The sequence below is a fragment of the Notolepis coatsorum genome (genome assembly GCF_963971535.1).
Source record: "Notolepis coatsorum genome assembly, chromosome: 4".
NCBI lineage: Eukaryota > Metazoa > Chordata > Actinopteri > Aulopiformes > Paralepididae > Notolepis > Notolepis coatsorum.
Genome location: NC_140168.1, coordinates 10,148,342 through 10,172,601, shown reverse-complemented (window position 1 = coordinate 10,172,601; position 24,260 = coordinate 10,148,342). Strand labels below are relative to the sequence as shown.

The following is a 24,260-nucleotide window of genomic DNA, read 5'->3' as shown; positions in this document are numbered from 1 at the left end:
AGGGGGGGTAGGGGTGTGGGGCTGTGAACGTGTGGTGGTAGAGAGGGGATGTGATTTTGATCTAAGAAGTTCTCAGCTATTTTGGGGGGGTGTTCCCCGGAGAGACCTTTTGCTAAAACCGTGACGTAAGAAAAAAAGTTACCTTTCAAGAGTACCCGTTCAAAACACAATGTTTACAAGGTGTGTGTGTGTGTGTGTGTGTGTGTGTGTGTGTGTGTGTGTGTGTGTGTGTGTGTGTGTGGGGGAAGGGTTGCTGCTGAGAAAACAATAACAGTCCTTCACTACTATACTACTGTTGTACCGTCTTTTACTATTATGCACTTTGCTACTAAGTAATCTACCATGCCTATATTACATCGAACATTGTACATATGTCTAAACTGAACACTGTGACCTCGTTTTTTTTTTTTTTTTACTTCTAATTTACATGCTATACTATGTTATTTTATTTCATACTTATCTTGTCTTGCACAGTCTCTGGAGCGTAACAGTAAGAAGCATTTTGTATAAAAGTATTCTGTACTTCTGTATGACAACTATTAAAGAAACTTGAAACCTATTACTACTATGCACTCAAGGCCGTAGCACTCAAGTTCAACACTGTTTGACGAACAATCTTACTGACCCTTAGCTGCCACAGTTGTACCCTTCCTTCCTGCTGACTTGTTGTACAGAACTTGTAAGTCTACAGCTGAATTACTAAATGTAAGTGTACTATGCTGCACTGTTGAGAGATGATACACATTAGGGATCATTACAAAGCAACGCTGGCCTTGCGAGGGTCGCGTCTGGAGAGTGGAAGGACGGAGGAGCGGTTGTTTATGTTCCTTAGTAACAAGCCCTGTATTGCCATGTCGTCTTGTATGAAGAGAATCAGATCACTTTGGATAAGATAACTTTATCAAAAATGAACCCAGTCTGTCGGAGTGCACCCTCTTAAGATGATTTAGTTGGTCGTCAGGGTCTTCGTTGACTACATTTATTTATTTTATAATATCTTTTTTTTGTCGGTTTGGGTTTTTGTGTGGTTCTGTATTGTTTATTTTGTGAAATTAGTCTTTAATCATTACATTAATCTTTAGTCATTACCGTGAAGAGATAAGCACACGTCGTGATAACATTTACCCGATATGCTTTGGTCTTTAAAAAAAAATAGTTAACGTTTCTTAACGCGACGACGTTCACCTCGGCAAAGTGGGGAAGACAGTTGTAGGGACCGGTCGATAAACCCGCTAATCGATCAGTCGACAAAACCCTATGACCATTCAGTCGACAAAAAAAAGTATTTGTCGAGGACAGCCGTACAACTTTGACTGAAAACAGCTAGTCATAATGTCTATGACTCACAATAAATATAAAAGGTAAAAAAAAAAAAAAACACTCTTATAAGTTAAACAGAGCCTTACCTGAACCGCCGAACTGACTGCTGGCGAGAGTGGTATGCCGGTTCTTCCCATTTGACACCGGTGGCGCAAACATCTGAAAGAAAACCATTAGAACGGTAACAAAAAAAAAGCATCGTTACAAGTCCACCCCAAGTGTTCGATTCAGGCTGCATTTCTGTGGCGCCGCCAAGGTCTTGGTTGGTATTGTGTCGATTCAACCCATCCTTCAGGGATTCAGATGCAGGACAACAGCTGCCACTGGTGGGAAGCAATCTACACACATTCCAGCTTTGACCGAGTCGGTAATGAAAGCAAAGGGGACTCGCAGTAACAACAACAGTTCAATAAAAACACAAGGCTGATTTACGCCGTGCTATTCTTAACATTTACAACTCGCCGTTTTAAAGACATTCGTGGATGTCGTACCATCTTATAACATCGGGCCTTCGCCCCTTCTTTTAAAAAAAGACCATTCAAGACCATTTAGAAAGTAAACGTGAACATCAGTTATTCTGTGTGTGTATATAGTACTGTTTTAACAAACGAATAAGATGTTTACTGGACAAAGCCAGCCCAGCATTCTTTAGACCGTGGGTTCTTTAAAACCGTATTCAAAACAAAGACCTAGGTTTAAGAACCGCGTTATGTCCCAGGCGGCTCATTTGAACAAATTCTAAATCTCTCCCGTCACATTATAAAAAAAACAGTGTATTAGACACATCTTACTGCGCTGAAATCCAGCAAGTCGCTGAGCTCCTTGTCTGTTCCCACTGTAGCAGCCATTCTGCGCGGCTGTTCGCTTGGCCCTTTCAGTCTCAGCGTGTGACTGCAGGTAGAAGCGAGGGGGGAAAGAGGAGTTACAGTTAGCCCTGTGTGTACGATAGGAAGGTTATACATAGTGTGATTGAAAAAGCAACCGTGAACTACCGCTGGCCGACCCGACAACCTTATCTGACAGATATTATTATTAATCAAAATCCATTTGAGTTGCTCAGCCAGAGTGGGAAAACATGCAAGTGGGAGGCCTATATATATAATCATATAGTTAATCAGAATTACTTTCTTAATACATGTACAGGGATTTGTCTCTGTGGTATTAACACAGTACACACTGACTGACATACATGGTACAAAGACAACAGGACCTCACATAGTACTGACATTGCAAGAAGACTGGAAAAAAAAATATATATATATTATTACAAATAAAAATAATAAAAACACACATCTAACAAACAAAAAAAACACACCTAAACACAGAAATTATCATGTTGGGCTAATTTGAGGGCATGGTATCAAATTGTGTGCAAACAATTATGTTATTATTACTGAATAACTATATGTATATATACCTATATTATAAGAGGGAGGGGACTTCCATGTACCATTATCCTTGTTGTCTGAGACCAACAATACAGTGTATTGGGCAAAATAACTCACTATATGAATAATTCAGTCAGTCATAGGGCTTTCCCTGCCAGCCCACATCTGACATGGGGATCTGGATTATGACCTATGGTTAAGCCACAAGGCTGTGCTACTACTCCCCCCCCCCTCCTCCTCCTCTAGCCCCCTGGGGCTTCCAGTCTGATTCAACAGCTCATCTCACCACTGAAGTAAAAACAGTACCATGACAGGACATGAAGTGGGATACTCTATAATATAGTAACGATTGGCTACGTCAAAGTAAATAACGTATTATAGCCTATAGGCGTGGGGAAATAAATAAATAAATAAATATATAATATATATATAATCAAACAAAATGAAAAGAAAAGTTATCCAAAATATTGTTTGATTGATTGAACACGTCTTAATCCCAGAAGTCAGTAAAAAAAAAAAACATTATATTCAAAGCTATATACCCACTCTCTCTTTGTGTGTGTATGTGTGTCCCCAAGTAAATTATCTGGGTAAATACATTCCCATTGTGTTTACAGAGCTACCACTTTTCAAAAGACAATATCATTTTCAAAGCATGGCAGACATGTAGATCATTAAGTTTTAGCCTCAATAAACCCATGGATGGACTCAGGGGTGGGGACAACATAGGGTACTACATGGGTTCAAGTTTAGGTTTCTGGAAAACGGGCTATTGATAGATCCAGGGGAGGGGGAAAAAGACCCATCAAAACAAATGTGAGTCCATAGATATCTTTGCACTCAACTATTGCTTTTGCAATTTCATAAGATTGTATCATTGAGCGGAGGTCAAAATGGGAGAACCGTTTAGCCCCTCCTAACAAATGGAAGTTCCATACGCTACCCCCCCCCCCCTCCTCCCCCTCTCTTCCCTGGGCCTCCCCCACTGGAGGAGGAAAAAGTTGTCCTGCATCAAAAACTGGATTAAAACGAGCTTTTGCATTCAATAAAAATGGCACCATTAAAAAATCAAACGATGATTGCTTCCATGGCTCATCAATAAATGTTATATTCATTATAAGTGGGGCCTTATAATAAAAAGCTGTTGTAGCCCCGTCCCCACGTCGAGCACAGACAGAGGGCTGCCCCCGACAGCAGAACAGGCGCTCCTGCACTAATGAACACAAAGACTCGAGCCTGCAGCCAAACTTCCACAACATGGAACTGAAGAAGCACAACGAAAACACGCCTCGTAATTTAAAAACAAGTTGTCAAAACTGACACTTTTAATAAACGACAGCCTAAACTATAAGAAATAATGCGATAGTGCATATATTTTCCGAGTTATTGTTTATGGGTGGGGGTGGGAAGGGAGGGAGGGAGGGGGTGTAAAATAACTTAGTATCATTTCGTGGGTTTTGCCCAAAAACCAAAATGTGGGTTTTGGAGATAAGGCGAGAGGGCTTAATAAAGGGCTACAATGGTTTACCCTAAAATTATAATAATAATAATTCTGGATATAACAGGTGGAGCTAGACGCGTGTCATCCAAACCACGAATGTTATAAAACAAAAAAAGAGATTGCATGTCGTTATACACGGCGAATTAATGCATTTCTTGTATAGCCAGATATTCAGGTGTTCCTGGGGAGAACTAACAGTATGCTAACGGTATAATGTGCCATAATAATAACCCACTAGCCTTTTGAACAAAGAGGTATTTTCCCCACAAGCTTGCCCAACTATATACTGCCATAGACCCCGCTTCTCTCCCGGCCACAGCAGCCACTCATATACAACTTGGAACACGGTTCACTTTAGTAAGTTACCCCCAGAATGCAGCTAAAACTGTATCGACATCATGCACACGTTTATTAACACACAGTACACTTCGAAGAGTACATTTTACTCAAACTGAGTCCATTTGAGCCCAAGTGAAGTGAGTAAAATTGTACTTTTGAGTAAAATGGACTCAGTTTGAGTAAAATTGACTCAGTTTGAGTAAAATGTGTAAAATGGACTCAGTTTGAGTAAAATGGACTCAGTTTGAGTAGAATAGACTCAGTTTGAGTAAAATGTGTAAAATGGACTCAGTTTGAGTAAAATGTGTAAAATGGACTCAGTTTGAGTAAAATGGACTCAGTTTGAGTAAAATGTGTAAAATGGACTCAGTTTGAGTAAAATGCACTCAGTTTGAGTAAATTGACTCAGTTTGAGTAAAATAGACTCAGTTTGAGTAAAATGTGTAAAATGGACTCAGTTTGAGTAAAATGGACTCAGTTTGAGTAAAATGTGTAAAATGGACTCAGTTTTAGTCAAATGCACTCAGTTTGAGTAAAATGGACTCAGTTTGAGTAGAATGGACTCAGTTTGAGTTAAATGTACTCAGTTTGAGTCAAATGTACTTAGTTTGAGTAGAATGGACTCAAGTTTAAGTCAAATGGACTCAGTTTGAGTAGAATGGACTCAGTTTGAGTAAAAAGGACTGTTTGAGTCAAATGGACTCAGTTTGAGTAAAATGGACTCAGTTTGAGTCAAATGTACTCAGTTTAAGTAAAATGGACTCAGTTTGAGTAAAAAGGACTGTCTAAGTAAAAAGGACTCAGTTTGAGTCAAATAGACTCGGTTTGAGTAAAAAGGACTCAGTTTGAGTAGAATGTACTCTGCAAAATGTACTGTGTACAACTTGAAAAACGAATTCACTTTATTAAGTTGTACCCCCAGAATGCAGCTAAAAGCTGTATCCATTTTCTGACTGACATGCACACGTTTATTAATAAGAACATATATGTATATTCCGCGTTTACCTCTCTATTCAATAACCTGGCATCCAACCGAGGGGGGGAATGAAAGCCTTAGAAACAGAAAAGTTGGGGATAGGGAGAATCCTGCTCCGTGTTGATGAGAGAGAGAGAGGGAGAGGAGGATGAGAGCTAAAAGAAGACGAGAGAATCAAGCGCTCCTTCCTTCCTCCACACAGCAGCTCGTTGTCCTCCTCGTCACGAAGAAATAAACGCAACAATGTTTCTTCTCCTCGACACAATCATAATAACTCTCTTGTTGTGTCGCGGTGATAACTCCGTGTTAGTTTTGTTTCTTCTTCTTCTTCTTGTTGTTTGTTACAAATGTGGCCGTTTCATTATTTCCCCGGCAGGAGACATTTCACTAACAGCCTCCTCCACACCGTCGCGTCCTACAGCAGTGGTATCCCTCCGCGGCACGGCAGGGAGATGGTGGACGCTGCTATAACACGGGGGTGTCCGATTTCAAACGCTCCGAAAAACAACAAACAGAGCGGATTTCGAGAGGTTTCCGGGGAGAAGACGGCCTCGCGCGTCGTAAATTGTCACTGTTTTCTTGTAATTTTCTCGAAATCCTACATTATATCCGAATCGCCTGGGCCGTGCTGCGGGATCTATAATGTCCACTTGCGGAAGAGGACAGCGGGAGAGCTCGACAGACTAGTGACAGACCAGTGCGAGATGGAATGATAATATCCTCACGTCGGACCAATTGGAGACGAGGGATTGTTGATCGACGCGTGGGACGTCCAATTACATTCCTTAGATTATCCACTAGGGGGCCCGCCCCCCGTTTTACACCCCATGGGTATAGCATTTTAATTCTTTGCTGAAATACTGCCTACAGGCTACACAAAAAACGTGCATAAATGTGTTTGTTGTGTGTTTTTTTCTCGTGTGTGTGTGTGTGTATATGTGTGTGTATGAGAGGGAGAATTACCACGACGAGAGTACACACCGTTCTTCTCAGTTATACACTATTTGATGAGAATACACTAAATAGTCTATACCACAAAACCACAACAAGTTCGTATAGTCAGATAAACTGGGCAATTAGCCTATACTTGAGGTCGACCCTCCAACCAAGGTATGGCTAGTATCAATGCAAACTTCTTCATAACACGAGCCGATAGCTTTATTACACAATTACCAACGGGGCGCTAAATTGGTTATTTTGAACCATGCCCATAATATATATCTTTCTTGCCCCAAAGAGTGGATCACTTGTCATTACACAGGGTAGGTAGTGGACAAATAGGATATGTAGGCGGCCTACGATGCGTGCACGAGGACGTGTGTGGTGTGAGAAAGCTGAGCACTTCGAACTATTCTAAATTTTTTACAAAGTCAGTTGAGCAAAGATGGATCCATCCAGCAGCAGACCTGGAAATACACAATATTTAACCCGTTCACTGCCACACTACAGAAGGTTAACCCGGTAGTGTGATAGTAAAGGGTTAACCTTCTGTAGTGTGGCAGTGAAAGGGTTAACACGATGTTGTGTGTGTGTGGCAGTGAAATGGTTAACCTTCTGTGTATTCATTGTCGCAGTGAAAGGGTTAACCGTTTTGGATACAGCCAGGTTTAATAGACATCCACTTGGAAGGGTCCCCGTTTTCTTTTTAATCCGTATTTATTTTGTATCAAAACATTCTGTGCGGAAGCCCGTGTGTAATCCCTAATATGTATTCATACACGGTTTCATATAGCCCGAATCCATCTATACAGAGGCTCATTGTTTAACCGTTTGAATGACCGAAAGCCCTGGTCAGTGAGGTGTAGCAGTTCAAAGGGGTTGACAGCTGTGTCTGGCATGTTGAGTGCAACATCTAGATGTGTGTGAGAGAGAGAGAGAGAGAGAGAGAGAGAGAGAGAGGGAGAAATTATTTTGTTGACTTCCAACACCTCAGCCGACATGAAAAAAGGTTCACTTTAGTTGGCACTCAACGTTGTCACTGGCACCAACTGCGTCCCACCAGGAGTCTTATTAAAAATGTATGCATTCATGGCACAGCGAGGCACTTTGGATGAAAGCGTGCACTATGTTGTATATAAAAAGAGCATTTTCTCTCTGGTGTGGCTTATTGCCATTAGATGAGTCAGACTATCTTTTCTCATGTAGTTCGGTGGATATGTAAACATGGCCGTCGTTGGGGCTGCTGCTGTTTGCTTTGCGACTTTCTAGAGAAAACCTCAACTGGTTCAAGGGGAAACAACCTTTTTAACATCTGTGCCGGCCTTTACGAGAAACACTCAGCCATCCACTCTGTGGTTCACACGCACAAGCACGTACACACACACATGCATGCACAGTTTGCACACACAAGCACACACGCATGCACACACACACATTCTTGTACACACACCTGCATGCCATTAACAGTGGGCCAAAATATGGGTTATCGTGTTATCCTATTAAAAGGGAAATGACACCCAATTTAAGAACGTACACATGTTATTTCTGTGGCCCAGGGCAGTTCAGTCAATATTTGAACCCTTGCACTGAAGAACCACACAACTCAGTTTGGAAATTATTTGGATAACCCATGTATTTGCAGTTGTAAAGTCAATATACAGTATATAAATATACACATTTAATTTATTATTATTATTAATAATAATCCAAATCACTTGGGAGTGTGCATGTGATCACAAAGTACCCAGCCTCTACTGTCTTTAACTATGAATGAACACAACACTAACTTACATCTATAGATAATAAAGTACTCAATCTATACTGTCTTTTTACTATAAATGACCACAACACTCTAACTTACCATCTTTAGATAATAACGTCTCAAAACATTGTTCCTTTGAAGACTTCAAACTGATATAATAATGCAGGACTTTTTCGAAGTCTTTATTCGGCATGCAGTGACACACATGCAATGGGCGGCACACACACACAGGAACACACACAAACATGCATTGTTGGGTCGCCGATGCGATTGAGGCTCTGCGCTTGACCCATCCCCCCCCCAAGGGCAGCCGGGAGCAGATATGATTCTTCGTTTGAGGTATGTGCACCTCTCTCTACACACACACACACACACACATACAAACATACACGCAATATTGCCTACTGTACATAAGATACACATAGGTTTTTATTGTCATGTCAGAGTTTTGTTGTAATAAGGTTATGTACATTCGTTTATGTTTTTGTTGTTTATTTTGTCCAGCATGTGGTCTTTGTACTGCATTGTTCATTGTCTTTGTATTGCATGTTCTTTGCATGTTTTGTGTTCACGTCAACCTGCAAAGGGACTTACAGATGGAAATGAGCTTATAGCTTTATTATTACTGTATTGTGTTTTGTCTTGTTTTCATGTGGAAAAAAAGGAAAAGAATGAAAACATTTGATAAAGAAAAAGGAAATGAGCTTATAGCTACAATCCGGCATTTTTAAATTTAAATTTTCATTAACCCTTTCACTACCACACTACCAAAGGGTTAACCCTTTCACTGCGACAATACAGAAGGTTAACCCTTTCACTGTCACGCGACAAAGTGTTAACACTTTCACAACCACTACAGGTTAACCCTTTCACAACCACACTACATAAGGTTAACCCTTTCACAACCACACTATACAGAGGGTTAACCGTCTGTAGTGTGGTAGTGAAAGGTTAACCGTCTGTAGTGTGGTAGTGAAAGGTTAACCGTCTGTAGTGTGGTAGTGAAAGGTTAACCTTCTGTTGTGTGGTAGTGAAAGGTTAACCTTCTGTAGTGTGGTAGTGAAAGGTTAACCGTCTGTAGTGTGGTAGTGAAAGGTTGATTGATTGATTGATTGATTGATTGATTGATTGAAAACTTTATTAACAGATTGCAGAATGGGTACAATACAGTACAGCTCAATACACACAATTGTTAAGGGGATGCAGACCAGAGAAAGACTTTCGTCTTGTTTACATCAGGGTCCCCCATTTTCAATTCATCAGGACATAATGACATACATGACATACAGATAGACAGTACTGCTACATCTATACATTTATGACATATCAGATTTGCAAATACAGTACTGTTTGTGATACAAAAAGAGTCCAGAAAAGGGAGTATATACATTTGACGTAAAAACTGTACATTGGAGGGGGTTGGGTGGGGTTGTGTGGGGGGGGGTTGGGTAGGGAGGGGTTGGGGGGGGGGGAACACTGTACAACTGTACAAGCAAAACTGTACATTGGGATATTGACAACCATGGTTAACCTTCTGTAGTGTGGTAGTGAAAGGTTAACCTTCGGTTGTGTGGTAGTGAAAGGGTTAATGTGCATTGTCCCTATCTTTGAATAAATAAATTGAAATCGAAGCTAGAAATCAGAGGGAGAACCCTCCAATGTGTGACGTCGACTAGATGTGAACCCTTTCACTGCCACACTACAGAAGGTTAACCGTCGGTAGTGTGATAGTAAAGGGTTAACCTTCTGTAGGGTAACAGTGAAAGGGTTAACCTTCTGTGTATTGTCGCAGTGAAAGGGTTAACCGTTTCTGTAGTGCTGCAGTGAAAGGGTTAAGTGTTGTGGGGGTGCTCCATAGACAATGAATGGGGTGCCGAACTGAGGAGCTCTGAGGTGTTCAGTTCTCGCACCCCAAAACGAGGGTTCTATTCTTGTATTGCTAACCGGTCTGAACCAGAATGTGACCCTCATTTGGGTGTAAGAGAGCTCACACAAACATCCTATGGCCTCATGAAGTCAGAGCTCCATTCATTGTCTACATGGAGAAGCCCCATATTTTTTAGATTAGATTAGATTCAAATGTATTGTCATCATACAGCACAAGTACAGTACCAAGAAGTTTGGCATCCAACCAGAGTGCAAATGTAACAGTAAAGTGCAATAGTAATATACAATGTACGTGTGATTAAACTGGTTATACAATATATAAATGTGTACTACTGAGTAATAGTGCTAATCAGATGTATGTATGGAGTTGTAGTATAAATACTGTATGTACAGTGATACAGGTATAAAGACACTATGGTAGTAAGTCATACTGGCCAGCAGCATAACTAGTAAGAGTAGGTAAGGGATATGTACAGATATTATGGGTGTAAAGGTACACGTATCCGTACCGAACCGTTTCAGTGTGTACCGTACCGTACCGAATGGCTGTGTAGTGTACCGAACAAATACAATGGTATGTTAACCACTAACGACCCCCCACAGGGGCTGTTTTTTTCACAATCTAATATAATTATATATATATATATATATATATATATTTTTTTTACAAGTCGATTATTAATTTCAATATAGAATATTCGTTGACAGCCCTACAAGTACAATTAGTTACTGTACACTACATCACCCCTGAGTGGAACATGGAAAGCCAAACTTTGCCCCACTGTACCGAAAACCCGTACCGAACCGTGACTTCAAAACCGAGGTACGTACCGTACCGTGGTTTTTGTGTACCGTTACACCCCTAACAGATATAGATATAGTATCTACAGATATATAAAAAGGAGTATATGCAGGTATGTACAGACAGGTGGATATATATATATATGGTAATAAATGAATATATATATGTATACGGTATATATAGCATTATATCCAGATGACATCCCAAATTCCAGAGTTCTCGCTTAGATTTTTAAGTTTGCGACAGAGTGGTGGTTAATGTTCACAGACACGGGCAGCGTTTAAGACGGAGTAGATGAACACAATGAATCCTCCCAGAACATTTCATAGCACGGAAAAAGAGTGTCTTTTGCACACCTGGACATGTGCTTCGGAGAAACAGGTCCCACCCACTGTCTTCAGTGCTAACCCAACCCCCTCCAATGTACAGTTACCCCCCCCCCCCCCCACCTCCTCCAATGTACAGTTTCTTCCCCCTCAAATGTATATACTCTCTTTTTTTAGACTCTTTTGTTTTGTATCACAAACAGTACTGTATTTGTAGATTTGTAGATGAATCACTAGAGACTGCAATTGGAAACTGGCCCCTGTAAATGTCCTAACACAACCCCCTCCAATGTACAGTAAATGACCAAGTATGGTCTTGTCAATATTCCAATGTACAGTTTTGCTTGTTCAGTTGTACAGTGTCCCCCACCCACTCCTCCTAGCCAACCTCCCCCCAACCTCCTCCAATGTACAGTTTCTATGTCAAATGTATATACTCTCTTTTCTGGACTCTTTTCGTATCACAAACAGTACTGTATTTGTAGATCTGGTATGTCATAAATGTCTAGATGTAGCAGTACTGTCTATCTGTATGTCATGTATGTCATATATGTTACGATGAATTGAAAATGGGGGACCCTGATGTAAACAAGACGAAAGTCTTTCTCTGGTCTGCATCCCCCTTAACAATTGTGTGTATTGAGCCGTACTGTATTGTACCCATTCTGCAATCTGTTAATAAAAATGTCAATCAACCAATCAATCAATCCGACCTCCAGATGCCACGATTAACGTATAGCATTAATAGAGTTGCATGTGAGTGTAACGGAGGTACCGTACGCGTGTCTATCCACAGTCACGGGTGGACAGTGTAGTGAAGTGGCTGTGGACGTTAAGCGGTACTGCAAGTAAACTCACTCCCCAGAGGCGTCCAGACCCATTACCAAGAAGTGAGTTCATCTCTTGGTACAGTGGTCTGTGATGCCGCCCGCGGCGCGCGAGACCGGGGTTCAACTCCCACTCAGGGCATGTCAAATAACACCGGTGACAAGTAAAAACAACTCTATCTATATTTAGTATAGCATGCAAATAAGCAGCAAGCCATACAGTGTATCCTAAAAGACACGCGTGAAAATGATCAGACTGGAAAGGCAACACTCGTCTGAATTAGCACAACTCGGCTCTGGGTGAACTCGCAGCAGACGTGGAAGTTGGAAGCGGTGGGAAAGTGAGCGGATCAACCCCATTATGACAAAACGGAGTCTCTCGTCGTCACAGATTTACTTGCCAGGCTTCTACACCTGGGGGGGGGGGGACGGAGCACGTGTTTCCACTATGATGACAGCGATCATCATATTGTTTCATCCGGATTTTGAAACATCAAACAGTGTTTGGATTCGCTGCCTTTCAGAAAGTAGGACAAGTGGCAGTACTGCGTCAAGGTGCACCGTGGTGAGACACAAGATGCAAAGATTATAGTTAGAGTGGAAGTCCCCATTTTCCTGAGCCCCAAACGTGTTGAAAATGAATTGAAAATGGGGGACCCTGATGTAAACAAGACGAAAGTCTTTCTCTGGTCTGCATCCCCTTAACCCTTTCACTGTCGCACTACAGAAGGTTAACCCTTTACTATCACTATTCTGTCGTGCGGCAGTGAAAGGGTTAACCCTGCTGTCGTGCGGCAGTGAAAGGGTTAACCCTGCTGTCGTGCGGCAGTGAAAGGGTTAACCTGCTGTCGTGCGGCAGTGAAAGGGGTTAACCTGCTGTCGTACGGCAGTGAAAGGGTTAACCTGCTGTCGTGTGGCAGTGAAAGGGTTAACAATTGTGTGTATTGAGCCGTACTGTATTGTACCCATTCTGCAATCTGTTAAATAAAGTTTTCATTAATTCACCCTCCTCTCCCCACCCACGCCTCGCAGAGGCTCTCTTCTTTCACATGTACAAGCACTAGACCTCTCTAAGTGGGTTACCCCTGGCGCAGACACCTACGCATCAGGTACAGTATATAAAAACCTGGGGCTTCCTGTTATGACTTCTGGTTTCCTGTTTCCTGTAAGACATGTCGTAACCCTCAACAACCCCCTCTCCATTGCAGCCCAGACAGAAGAGTTCTGGGAACTGGGCTCATACCTATTTAGTTTTATTATTATTAAAAAAAAAAATGTATGTGTGTGTGCTTGATTGATTGAAAATTGTATTAACAGATTGCAGAATGGGTACAATACAGTACGGCTCAATACACACAATTGTTAATAAGGGGATGCAGACCAGAGAAAGACTTTCGTCTTTACATCAGGGTCCCCCATTTTCAATTCATCATAACATATATGACATACAGGTAGACCGTAGTGTTGCATCTAGACATTTATGACATACCAGATCTACAAATATACAGTAGGTCTACTGTTCATGTGTACAAAAGGAGTCTGAAAAGAGTATAGATTTGAGGGGGAAGAAACTGTACATTGCTCATAATCTTGAGGTAACTTTATTGTACAATATACAAACATTGTGGTGGATTCTCCGAGTTGTGTGTCCTCTCAAGCAGCCATGTTGTTTGTAACATATACACAAGGCTATACAGCACTCTGCGAGGGAATCATTAGGCCAGAAGGTGACAGGAACAGCTGCTTTTCCCCCCATTCTTCATAAGATTAATCTGTGGTTATTTCGCGTACACGCTCTCTCACGCTTTATGTGTGAGAGGGGAAGATGCACGGGCGTCGAGGGACCACTGAAACGGCAGTAACGGCAGCGTGTGCCCCCCGTGGGTGAAGTGGGGTCCCCCCCGCTGCTGCTCGCCAAAAATATCTAAATAACATGTTTGTGTCACATGACATGGTGGCACCGCAGCCCCCTCTCTCCCCCACTATCTCTCAGTCTCTCTCTCCCGGTCTATCTCAGTCTCTCTCTCCCACTATCTCTCTCTCTCCCACTAACTCTGTCTCTCTCCCTGTCTATCTCTCAGTCTCTCTCCTTCCGCCTCTCTCTCCCACTATCTCTGTCTCTCTCCCACTAACTCTCAGTCTCTCTCCCTGTCTATCTCTCAGTCTCTCTCCTTCCGTCTCTCTCTCCCACTATCTCTCAGTCTCTCCCTCTGTCTTTCTCTACCAGCCCCCTGCCAAGATATCCGAGCTTCTCTCTCCATTTCTCTCCCATTCCCCCTCTATGTCTCTCCGCTCTCAACAGGGGTCATTCACATCTCTCCATAACCCTTTCACTACCACACGACAGAAGGTTAACCCTTTACTGTGTGATAGTAAAGGGTTAACCTTCCGTCGTGCGGCAGTGAAAGGGTTAACCTGCTGCCGTGCGGCAGTGAAAGGGTTAACCTTCTGTATTGTCGTGGTTAACCACTTGGTGGTGCGGCAGTGAAAGGGTTAACGAGCGGGACTCCATCTCCCTTCCTGCGCGGTTTGCCACGCTGTGTGTTTAGTGACGGTACACAGTACACTGTTAATTGTTAAAGCGCTGCTACAACACCCTTTTTTACGCTAGAGCTTTGGTCCGACTGCAGCACGTCATACTCTTATCCTCAATACTAAGAAGGCACAACAGAGACTCTTACTTCCTGAGAATACTCAGAAACTACCACCTCAGACAAGACCCGCTTGCGTTTTTCTTACCGCTGCTCCGTGGAAAGCATCCTCACGTACTGCATCATCAGCGTGTGGTTCCTCAGCTGCAGAGAGAAAAGCGCTCCAGAGGGTCGTCAACTGGGCCCAGAAGATTACTGGATGCCCTCTCCCCTCCCTGGAAGAACTTTACAACTCCCGCGGTCTCAAAGAAGGCAGTCAAAATCCTCAAAGACCCACACCATGACCCTGGCAACGCACACCTCATACGGCTGTGCGCTCAGGCAGGCGTTTCAGTGTCATACCCACCCGGACTAACAGACTTTTAAGTTCATTTTCTACCCCAGGGCCATAATCTAAGCAAAACAATCTCCTCTGCAACCCCCCCCCCCCCCCGTACAATACGAGAAACGACTGTGTAACACCAAGGGAATAGCGCAATATTGTATATCCCCGCCCTATTTATGTCTCATTCTTGTTTTTAAAGGGGAACTATTTTACTATTTCTTTCACTATTTGGGCACTTTTACACAATTCCTGTGAGTCTATGGAACACCTCTGTAATATATATATTTTTTTTATTCATTGTTTTGTATTTCTAATCAAGTCCTCAAAAACAGCATTTTTCTACCTCAAGATCTCGAGCCGTTTTGAGCCTGGGCTCCAGGTCCAGCCACTGTGTGCAGCTCATCTTGTATCTCAACATTAACATGCAGCGGTGTCTTTCTGACATCACAAATCATCACATTTTCAAATGACTCAGTTCAGTGAGGGTGAATATTGTGAGAGGAGAATTGGAAGAATGCGCCAATATGAGAATTTTGAGACATAGATGATATTAATATAAGTTCACATAGCTAGGAAACAATGCAAAACACTCAAAAAGGCCATTTATAAGATAGTTCCCCTTTAATGATCTTAGGACCGTGTTGATTGTTAGCACCTAGGGCTTGCATTTTAAGCTCCATTGTACCCGTTACAAAAGACAATAAAGATCATTCATTCACTTTCCTCCACATCAGTCAACTTTATTCATCCATCCTTCCAGACTCGTGTCTTTTGAACGGGCATTTTTTTTTTTTTTTTGTTGGTTTATGTTTGACGTGTGGCTCATGACCGCATCGTATCACGATGACATTTCCGATTTCTGTAAGATTTCAGTATTTCTGCAGGAAAAACACATTAATTAATTCTTCAGTTTTTGTTTGTTTTAGGGCCACATGCGTTCTGCGGGCCCTAATGCATCCCCCCCGCCCTCTTCCTCACAACGAGGCGAGCAGAGATGAACACCCTCCTCTTCCTCAGATGAACACCGTCCTCTTCCTCACAGATGAACACCCTCCTCTTCCTCACAGATGAACACCCTCCTCTTCCTCACAGATGAACACCCTCCTCTTCCTCACAGATGAACACCCTCCTCTTCCTCACAGATGAACACCCTCCTCTTCCTCACAGATGAACACCGTCCTCTTCCTCACAGATGAACACCCTCCTCTTCCTCACAGATGAACACCCTCCTCTTCCTCACAGATGACCACCCTCCTCTTCCTCACAGATGAACACCCTCCTCTTCCTCACAGATGAACACCGCCCTCTTCCTCACAGATGAACACCGTCCTCTTCCTCACAGATGAACACCCTCCTCTTCCTCACAGATGAACACTGTCCTCTTCCTCACAGATGAACACCCTCCTCTTCCTCACAGATGAACACCGCCCTCTTCCTCACAGATGAACACCCTCCTCTTCCTCACAGATGAACACCGTCCTCTTCCTCACAGATGAACACCCTCCTCTTCCTCACAGATGAACACCCTCCTCTTCCTCACAGATGAACACCCTCCTCTTCCTCACAGATGAACACCGTCCTCTTCCTCACAGATGAACACCCTCCTCTTCCTCACAGATGAACACCCTCCTCTTCCTCACAGATGAACACCCTCCTCTTCCTCACAGATGAACACCCTCCTCTTCCTCACAGATGAACACCGTCTCCTCTTCCTTTCGCTCGTCTGCTTCTCCTCTTCCCCTCCCCCCCCTTCTTGCAGATTGGAATTCATTAGCAATCAAAGAGCCACTGACAAACGCCCAATCTTAATTACCCTCTCATTTGCATATTTGCATATTAATGACTGCAGACTTTGCCGTTTCCCTGCTGCAGTGGAGTCGTCGCCCCCCCCCCCCCCCACCTACTGCAACACGGTGCATTAATTCCAGCTCGAGGCCCCCCCCCCCCCCCTCAGCCTGAAGTTGATACACACATCCACGGAGGGATTTCCTCATCGCTCCAAAAACGTAAACTGCATTTTGACGCAGATTAATCACAGATGCCACAAACGAAGCCGTGCATCTCAGTGGCTCTTCATTGTAACGGCTACTTTCCCCCCCCCGTCCCCGTCTCCGTCTCCCTCCGCAATATTTACCAGGACATTTCGATGGAAGACAATGGATGAGTAGTATTTGTATCTTTATACAATTCCCTAGACGTAGATTCCCATTGCGTGTGTTTGGTACTCAAATGTTTTGTGCTCGTAATTGAATGATAGGGACAGATCTGAACGCTTCACTGCCGTGTGTGTCCCTAGCATGCTTCCCCCTTCTGGCGGCACGGGTGTAACACAAGAAGACGCAGTGCTCTGGGAGGCAGATATGAAATGAAGATTGTGTTTTTTTGCGTTGTGACAATACATACCATTTATTAACAATGACGACTCCATTAGAAAGACAAAGCTTTTGATGGTTTTGCCATAAAAACCCACCCAACCCCCCCCCCTCATCTTTAAACCGTTATTGAGAAGAGGAAACACACAAGAGAAATCAAAAGAAGCGGTGAAAACAGGGCCCATCATCCAGAGACCGCCCAGGAGGACGCACGGTTTGTGACCCCTTTTCGTGGCAAACCCACGTCCAGTTCTTTACATTAAGTGACGTGTACACAGAGAGATGACTGTTTGAACTGTGTTCACCTCAGACTGCTCAGTGTCACCGTGCAGCTCTCTCTCTCTCTCTCTCTCGCTCGCTCGCTCTCTCGGGGAGACAAAAGGAGCCTGTTCAGGGCAGACACACAGGCCGGGGGCCGCGTCTCAGTAACTGGTCAACAACTTCCTCTGTTCCCCCTTCAGATGATCCAATGGATGTGAGAACAAAGGGGGGGAGGAGGTCGTTGCTTTAAATCACTGAGAGACGACTTGACGAAGTGCGTGTGCGTGTGTGAGTGAATGGGGGGGTTGCAACCGTTTTGTTCTCTCTTTTTCTTCTATCCTTTTTTGCATCAACATCGAGGTTCATGCTAAAATGTTTACGACATTGCTTCACCTCAAGGATGTTTCGGGGGGAAAAAGGACGTTAGTAGAAACCAGAGGTGTGTGGACCGCCTCTCTGGCCGAGAGAGAAATATCAGTCTTACTTTAGGCTTCGGGCAGCGCGCACGACTCCGTTACAAGATGGACTTATCAGGGGGGGGGGGGGGGGCTTGCCATTGTGAATATAACGTCGCCGTCCCAGACAGTAACTGTGATTAAAGTTTTTTTAAATAAAAAAAACATTCCCGTACTTTCAGAAATTCCTTTAGAACCCTCAGTCCGCTTCTGCCGACTAATCAAAAGCGCATCCGTTAGAAAAAAGAAAATAAAGAGGAAACCAATATGCATTTGATCCCTACATATCTGAATATGTTTGTCAAAATAGACAAACATATTGGTATATGTATCAATCTATAGAGAAACGCATTGTTGTGTGTGACACCCGGGATAACACGATGTCACACACACACACTCCTCTCGTGAGCCCCGGCGAGAGTTCCATAGAGGGATTCAGAAGTGACGACGAAAAAGCAAAGCAGATAAATAAAAACGATGTAAAAAAAAAAAAAAATGTATAATAATAAGGTAACAGATAAGTATGAACTGCAGTTGTTGTATATATTATGTGTGCATATTAATATGAAATATGTCTCTAGAAGACTCCGCTGTGTTGATTGGCGGCGGGGCTGTGAATAAATGAAACAAAGTGAAAGGATATAAACTGGAGGGTAGTGGTGAATAGTACTCCAACATACTGTAGTTAGAACATACCCCAAACGTATCATTCATAAAGAGGAACAGATTCATGCAGGTACGTATATATATATGTTGACCCCCCCCCCCACACACACACACACACACACATACAGTAAGTGATTAAATGGCCCTCTGGTCAGAGTCAAAGATAAACTATAATTGACCATAATTCACACGGCGGCCATTTTGCTCTTATGTCATGCTTCAGGTTGGGGGTTAAGAAATTAAGAAATCCCAAGCCGAGCATGACATAAGAGCAAAATGGCCGCCGTGTGAATTATGGTCAATGACCAGCAGTCCTCTATGTGTTGGCAACAGACATTCAGAGGATATGTAGCACAATTCAGGAAGGAATCGTTTATGGATAAGAGACGTCTATGAAGGCGCATTTTTAAGGTTTTGATTGTAGATTTTCGACACGATCGGAGGATCTACTCATGATTGTTGGATTTGATACAAGGAGCGTTCAGAGGTTCATAATTTCATTATGAATTGAAAATGGGGGACCCTGATGTAAACAAGACGAAAGTCTCTCTCTGGTCTGCATCCCCTTAACAATTGTGTGTATTGAGCCATACTGTATTGTACCCATTCTGCAATCTGTTAAATAAAGTTTTCAATCAATCAATCAATCACCTGAGAGAGGAGGCTAACAAGATGTATATACTGTATGCATGTACTGTACGTGTGTTCATGTATGAATTCAGGCAGCAGCTAGTCTGTTTTGTGTACATGCGGTGTGTGTGAGTGTAGTGTGTGTGTGTTCAGTCTGCGATGCGTGTAGGAGTGCTCGGTTGGTTCAGCCCCATGGTTTTACAGAGCCACCCGGCAAAGTCGACCTCCTCCACCTCAGATCGCTTGATGAACGTGTGATTCTGTAACAAAGCAGACAAAAAAACTAAGTTAAGCAAAAAATAGGGCAATAGTCCTGGTCAACATGTTTGTGTAACTAGAAAGGTTTTTGAACAGAACTGAATGATAAATAGAATAGAAATTACTTATATGGTTACTCGTTGTATATCAATGGTCATTTTGCAATCCGATCACAAAGATTTGATAATATAAGATTGTACTATTGTAAGCATAAATGCAAGGAAACACTTGACTTTCATAGACACGGTTTAGTTTTCAGCAGTGTACCTCAATCTCAGCGAGCTAGCAACCTCTACTATCCCCATTGTCAATACTGTCAACACTGCCGTTACTCGTTATTGTCAGACCCTGTCCATTCCTATGGAATTCCATGTACAATCTTTATGCGTCATGGCTATTTAGGGAGCTATTGTTGCCATTTGAATGCCTTTGGTAAAGGACTTTTTTTCCTTATGCAGTATGTTTAATTGTACTTGAACCTCAGTTTGGTGTCACACGGGGAAAACAACAAATTAAAAAAAAAACGTTTAAAAAAAGGAGGTAAAGCGGTCAGGTGGCGTAGCGGAGATTGCGCTCGTCACCAACGCAGGAGATGCTGGGTTCGAGCCCAGCTCTCGGCGTTGCTACCAGCTTGGCTGGTCGTTCATACTAATACAATTGGCAGTATTAGGGGGTGGGAAGCTGGTGGGTGGGAATCTGGCGTTGTGGACAGCGACGCCTACAGGTCAGGTCTCGGCGCTTGCTCAGCGGGGGCATGACTTGGTGGAGATAGCGTGCCCTCCCACGCGTTACACTTCACCAATGAGAGTCCTCGCTGCCAAGTGAAAAGACGTCACTGGCAGTCGCCGCACGTAGCGGAGGAAGCGTGCGATCGGCTTCGGGACGCCCTTGTACCGACTCGTAGGAGAACATGCATACAACAACCAGGTAGGGGAGGGGGGGAATTGGCACAACGACTAAATTGGGACGGGGAGAAAAACAGAGACAAAAATTGGAGAAAGAGAAGGTAAAAAAAACAAAAAAAAGGAAGTAAATAAAACTGTAAAGCAACATCATATGCCAAACAAACAAATACCACTAAGAATTCTATGTTCTATTGATTCATTCATCAATTTGACGGTACATTGTGTGCCGTCAATTTCAGGGAGGTACGATATTCAGACTAGGTCCTGGAAATGAATGGACGTTGAATTAGGGAGTCTGCACCAACGAAGAAGAACTGTGGTGTTGAGGGTTGATAGAATGGCCCTGTTTTTCAATGTGTACATAATGTAAATATCTGTAGATGACAGCATCTACTCTTAGATCTCAGATGAGGAGGACAGTATCAGTCGTGTGTGTTTTCAAGTTAGACTGGGGAAGCCACAGACTAATAGCAGCAGATGAGGATTAGGTCGGCAGCCAAGTTGTTAACATCAACAACTGATAGCCGCTGGTGGGGGAGGTTTGGTCAGAGAGAGAGAGAGAGCTATGGGGAGATAGAAAGGGACGTTAGCGTGTCAGAGGTGACCAGAGCGTCGTTGCCATGGTATCGTGTCACTTAGTAATGAGAAAATGGGCGGGGCTACCTCCGTTGCTAGGGGAAAGACGTTATTTAGCTGTGAGTTTCTTCCGGTGTAAGTTAGAATAGGACACGAGGCTGAGACGTGTAGACGTGGACAGGGAGACAGAGCACTAGCGAGAGGGTGATGGGAGGCCCCCCCCCATCCTAGGCCTTGAGGGGGCTGGCTTCAGCTAACAGGGAAGGTTTGTGGCTAACGACGAGGCCTCAACCACCATTGGACTAATAGCAGAAGAGACGGTAGAGATAATGAATTCAATATATTTTTCAAGGACCTTTCAGAACTGTTTTTCCATCTTGTACATAGTATGTTTATGAGAATAAACGTCAACACCAGGAGAGGTATCCCGTTTCCAGTGTCTCGTTAATTATTTTTGAGACGAATGTACCAACGGGGAAGATATGGTGTATCAGCTAGTACGATGACAAAGAGATAAACACAACGCAGGAACTTCACGATGGAGAGAGAGAGCCACCAGATGACGAGGTGATTACTGGCTGATTATATCCAAATCCCAACAGGGGGTACACCAACGAAGAAGAACTGTGGTGTTGACGGGGGACAACAGGGTCCGTAATGGTTCACCAACGAAGAAGAAGAACTGTGGTGTTGACGGGGGACAACAGGGTCCGTAATGGTTCACCAACGAAGAAGAACTGTGGTGTTGACGGGGGACACCAGGGTCCGTAATGGTTCACCGGGTTACTTGTAGATGGAGGGAGACTGCTTAACCCTTTCACTAGCACACTACCAAACGGTTAACCCTTTCACTACCACACTACAGACGGTTAACCCTTTCACTACCACACTACAGACGGTTAACCCTTTCACTACCACACTACAGACGGTTAATTCTTTCACTGCGACAATACAGAAGGGTTAACTTGTGGTGCATTTTTTCCTATTGCTAGGTTTTAGTGAGTTTTTCCTTACCTTCGCGTGGGGTATGTCTGGGAGTGTTGCATTTATTTTGCATTTATTTTACATTTTTTGGACTTTATGGTGTTTTTGTCTTTGTTCTTGATTTATTGTGATGTTTCTTCTTGACTTGTTTAACACTTTCATTGCCAGCCATGCGGTGCACCTTACCCCCCTTGAATGCCACCACCCACTTCAATGATAGAGCTCTCATATTTGCAAACGCATAAACTATGTCTTAAATTATGTGTCTAATCTGGCCATCGCTTATCAATGACTTGTTTGCAGTCAACATTGTCGAAACGGATTGTTTTTTTTAATAGGTTCATTTCCGTTTTATACCATTTTGAAAAACGCTCGTTTTTTTTAAGTTTCAGGAAAATATAAAGATTCTGTGATAATCGCCCTTTACTGGAATATTCTGGAATACACAAAAAACACTGTAATTTTTCGGCCTATTTATTAATCGTTTTCAAATAAACGCTAGATTATCGATAGTATATGTGTACGTATGCACGCTATAGAAGCGATCTGAAAAATCTATTCTCTCATTTCCTGATCAGCACACACACACACACACATAGGGCACACGTTGATAGCTCTGTGAAAAAAGGTCTGATTATCCTAAGACTGGTAAAATAGATTCCTTACCTCAGATCAGATGTTTCCAATTATTCCAATTCCTGATCGCCATTCCAAATATCGATCGCGTTTATTGATCCAACGCTGGGTACTGGAAATATGTATTCCACGCTGTTCTGATGGTCCACAATGAATCCGATGCTCTCGGGTGACTTGCCCGAGAAGTACCGTAAAATGAGGAAGCAGGATTTTTCTTTTACCATGTGTTTCATTCAATCCATTCCAAAGGGGTGCAGTACAACAGGGAGAGACGATAGGGGGCGGTATTTTCCCAATGGAGCTCAGAGAGAGTTTGTAGCACTAACGTGAGACTAGATTGATGTAATATGAATTCAAATCGCTAATAAAAAAAAAAGCGAGATCTCTCGTCGTTGGCAATGAACGGTCGGCATGAACAAACGAGGTATCTCGTCGTTGGCATTGAAAGTGTTAAAGAAGACGTGTCCGGCCCATGAGGACATTAACACTTTGAATGCCCATCACGAGATATTTCGGGTTATCAGCCCGCGGGTTGAATGCCCATCACGAGAATTCTTGTTTAATTTCTTTTATTAGCGATCGTTGGTACAGCAGCCCCGCCAGGCGCTCAGATGTGAAAAAGCGCCCCCTATCGTCTCCCAGATGGTAATGCAACCTTTTGGATTGGACTCAATGAAAATGCATGAGAAAAAAAAACTCCGGAATCCACATTTTACTTCTCACGCATGTAACCGGAGCCGATCAGCTTCATTGTGGACCCTCAGCACAGCGTGTAATATGTGTTTTACAGTATACGCGTGGGATCAATAAAAGGATAGATTTTTGGAATGGCGATCAGGAATTGGAATAATCCATTTGGATACCATCTGATCTCAGGTAAGGAATCTATTTGACCAGTCTTAAGGCGCTCCCATAGTCCAGCAGACTGTACACAGAGCAGACTCCGCGGACGTCCGCGCGGACTCTTGAGCTTTGATCTCAGCGGACAGCAGACCCACAGGTGGGAAGCTCCTATTTTCTGACGCGCGGACATCCGCGCCGCTGACTTGGTGTCACACAAAACGCTGCTCGGCGTTTTGGTTGACATCGAACTGCATTTAATGTGACGCCGATCTGCATTTTACTCTGAACACTCGCTCTGTGCCAAGAGAGATGTTTGAATGGCTTTTCTAAATGAAGTGTGTAAAATTGCCAGTTTTATTTCGAAATATTGGAAACGGAGATAACATAGAATGTTATCTCCGTTTCCAATATTTTGAAATAAAACTGGTGCTTTTATTTCATGCAATGCGTGTCTTTTCAGCACCACACGCTGTCCACCTCAAGCCTATACGGTACATTGCATCTGGCTGCCTATAATATACAGTTATTCAAGTGCGTAAAACTGCCCGTTTTATTATCGAAATATTGGAAACGGAGATAACACTCTTTATTTTGACATCGGATGACGACGACATGACAGAAGTTGAACAGC

General features: G+C 43.1%; 2 protein-coding genes across 5 annotated transcripts in view; both read right to left on the bottom strand.

Moving 5' to 3' along the window:
- Window positions 1-6,153, bottom strand: part of tcf3a (transcription factor 3a) — a 62,244-nt gene extending 56,091 nt beyond the window's left edge. For both annotated transcript variants that reach the window (XM_084313598.1, XM_084313599.1), the window contains exons 1-3: window positions 5,554-6,153; window positions 2,112-2,211; window positions 1,407-1,479 (exon numbers count right to left, since the gene is read on the bottom strand). In XM_084313598.1, coding sequence (XP_084169724.1) covers window positions 1,407-1,479; window positions 2,112-2,168 — 130 coding nt within the window. In that variant the 5' untranslated portion in view covers window positions 2,169-2,211; window positions 5,554-6,153. The remainder of the gene's footprint in view (window positions 1-1,406; window positions 1,480-2,111; window positions 2,212-5,553) is intronic.
- Window positions 6,154-17,527: 11,374 nt separating this feature from the next.
- map2k2b (mitogen-activated protein kinase kinase 2b) overlaps window positions 17,528-24,260 on the bottom strand; it is a 31,235-nt gene continuing 24,502 nt past the window's right edge. For all 3 annotated transcript variants that reach the window (XM_084312455.1, XM_084312456.1, XM_084312457.1), the window contains exon 12: window positions 17,528-19,687. In XM_084312455.1, coding sequence (XP_084168581.1) covers window positions 19,577-19,687 — 111 coding nt within the window. In that variant the 3' untranslated portion in view covers window positions 17,528-19,576. The remainder of the gene's footprint in view (window positions 19,688-24,260) is intronic.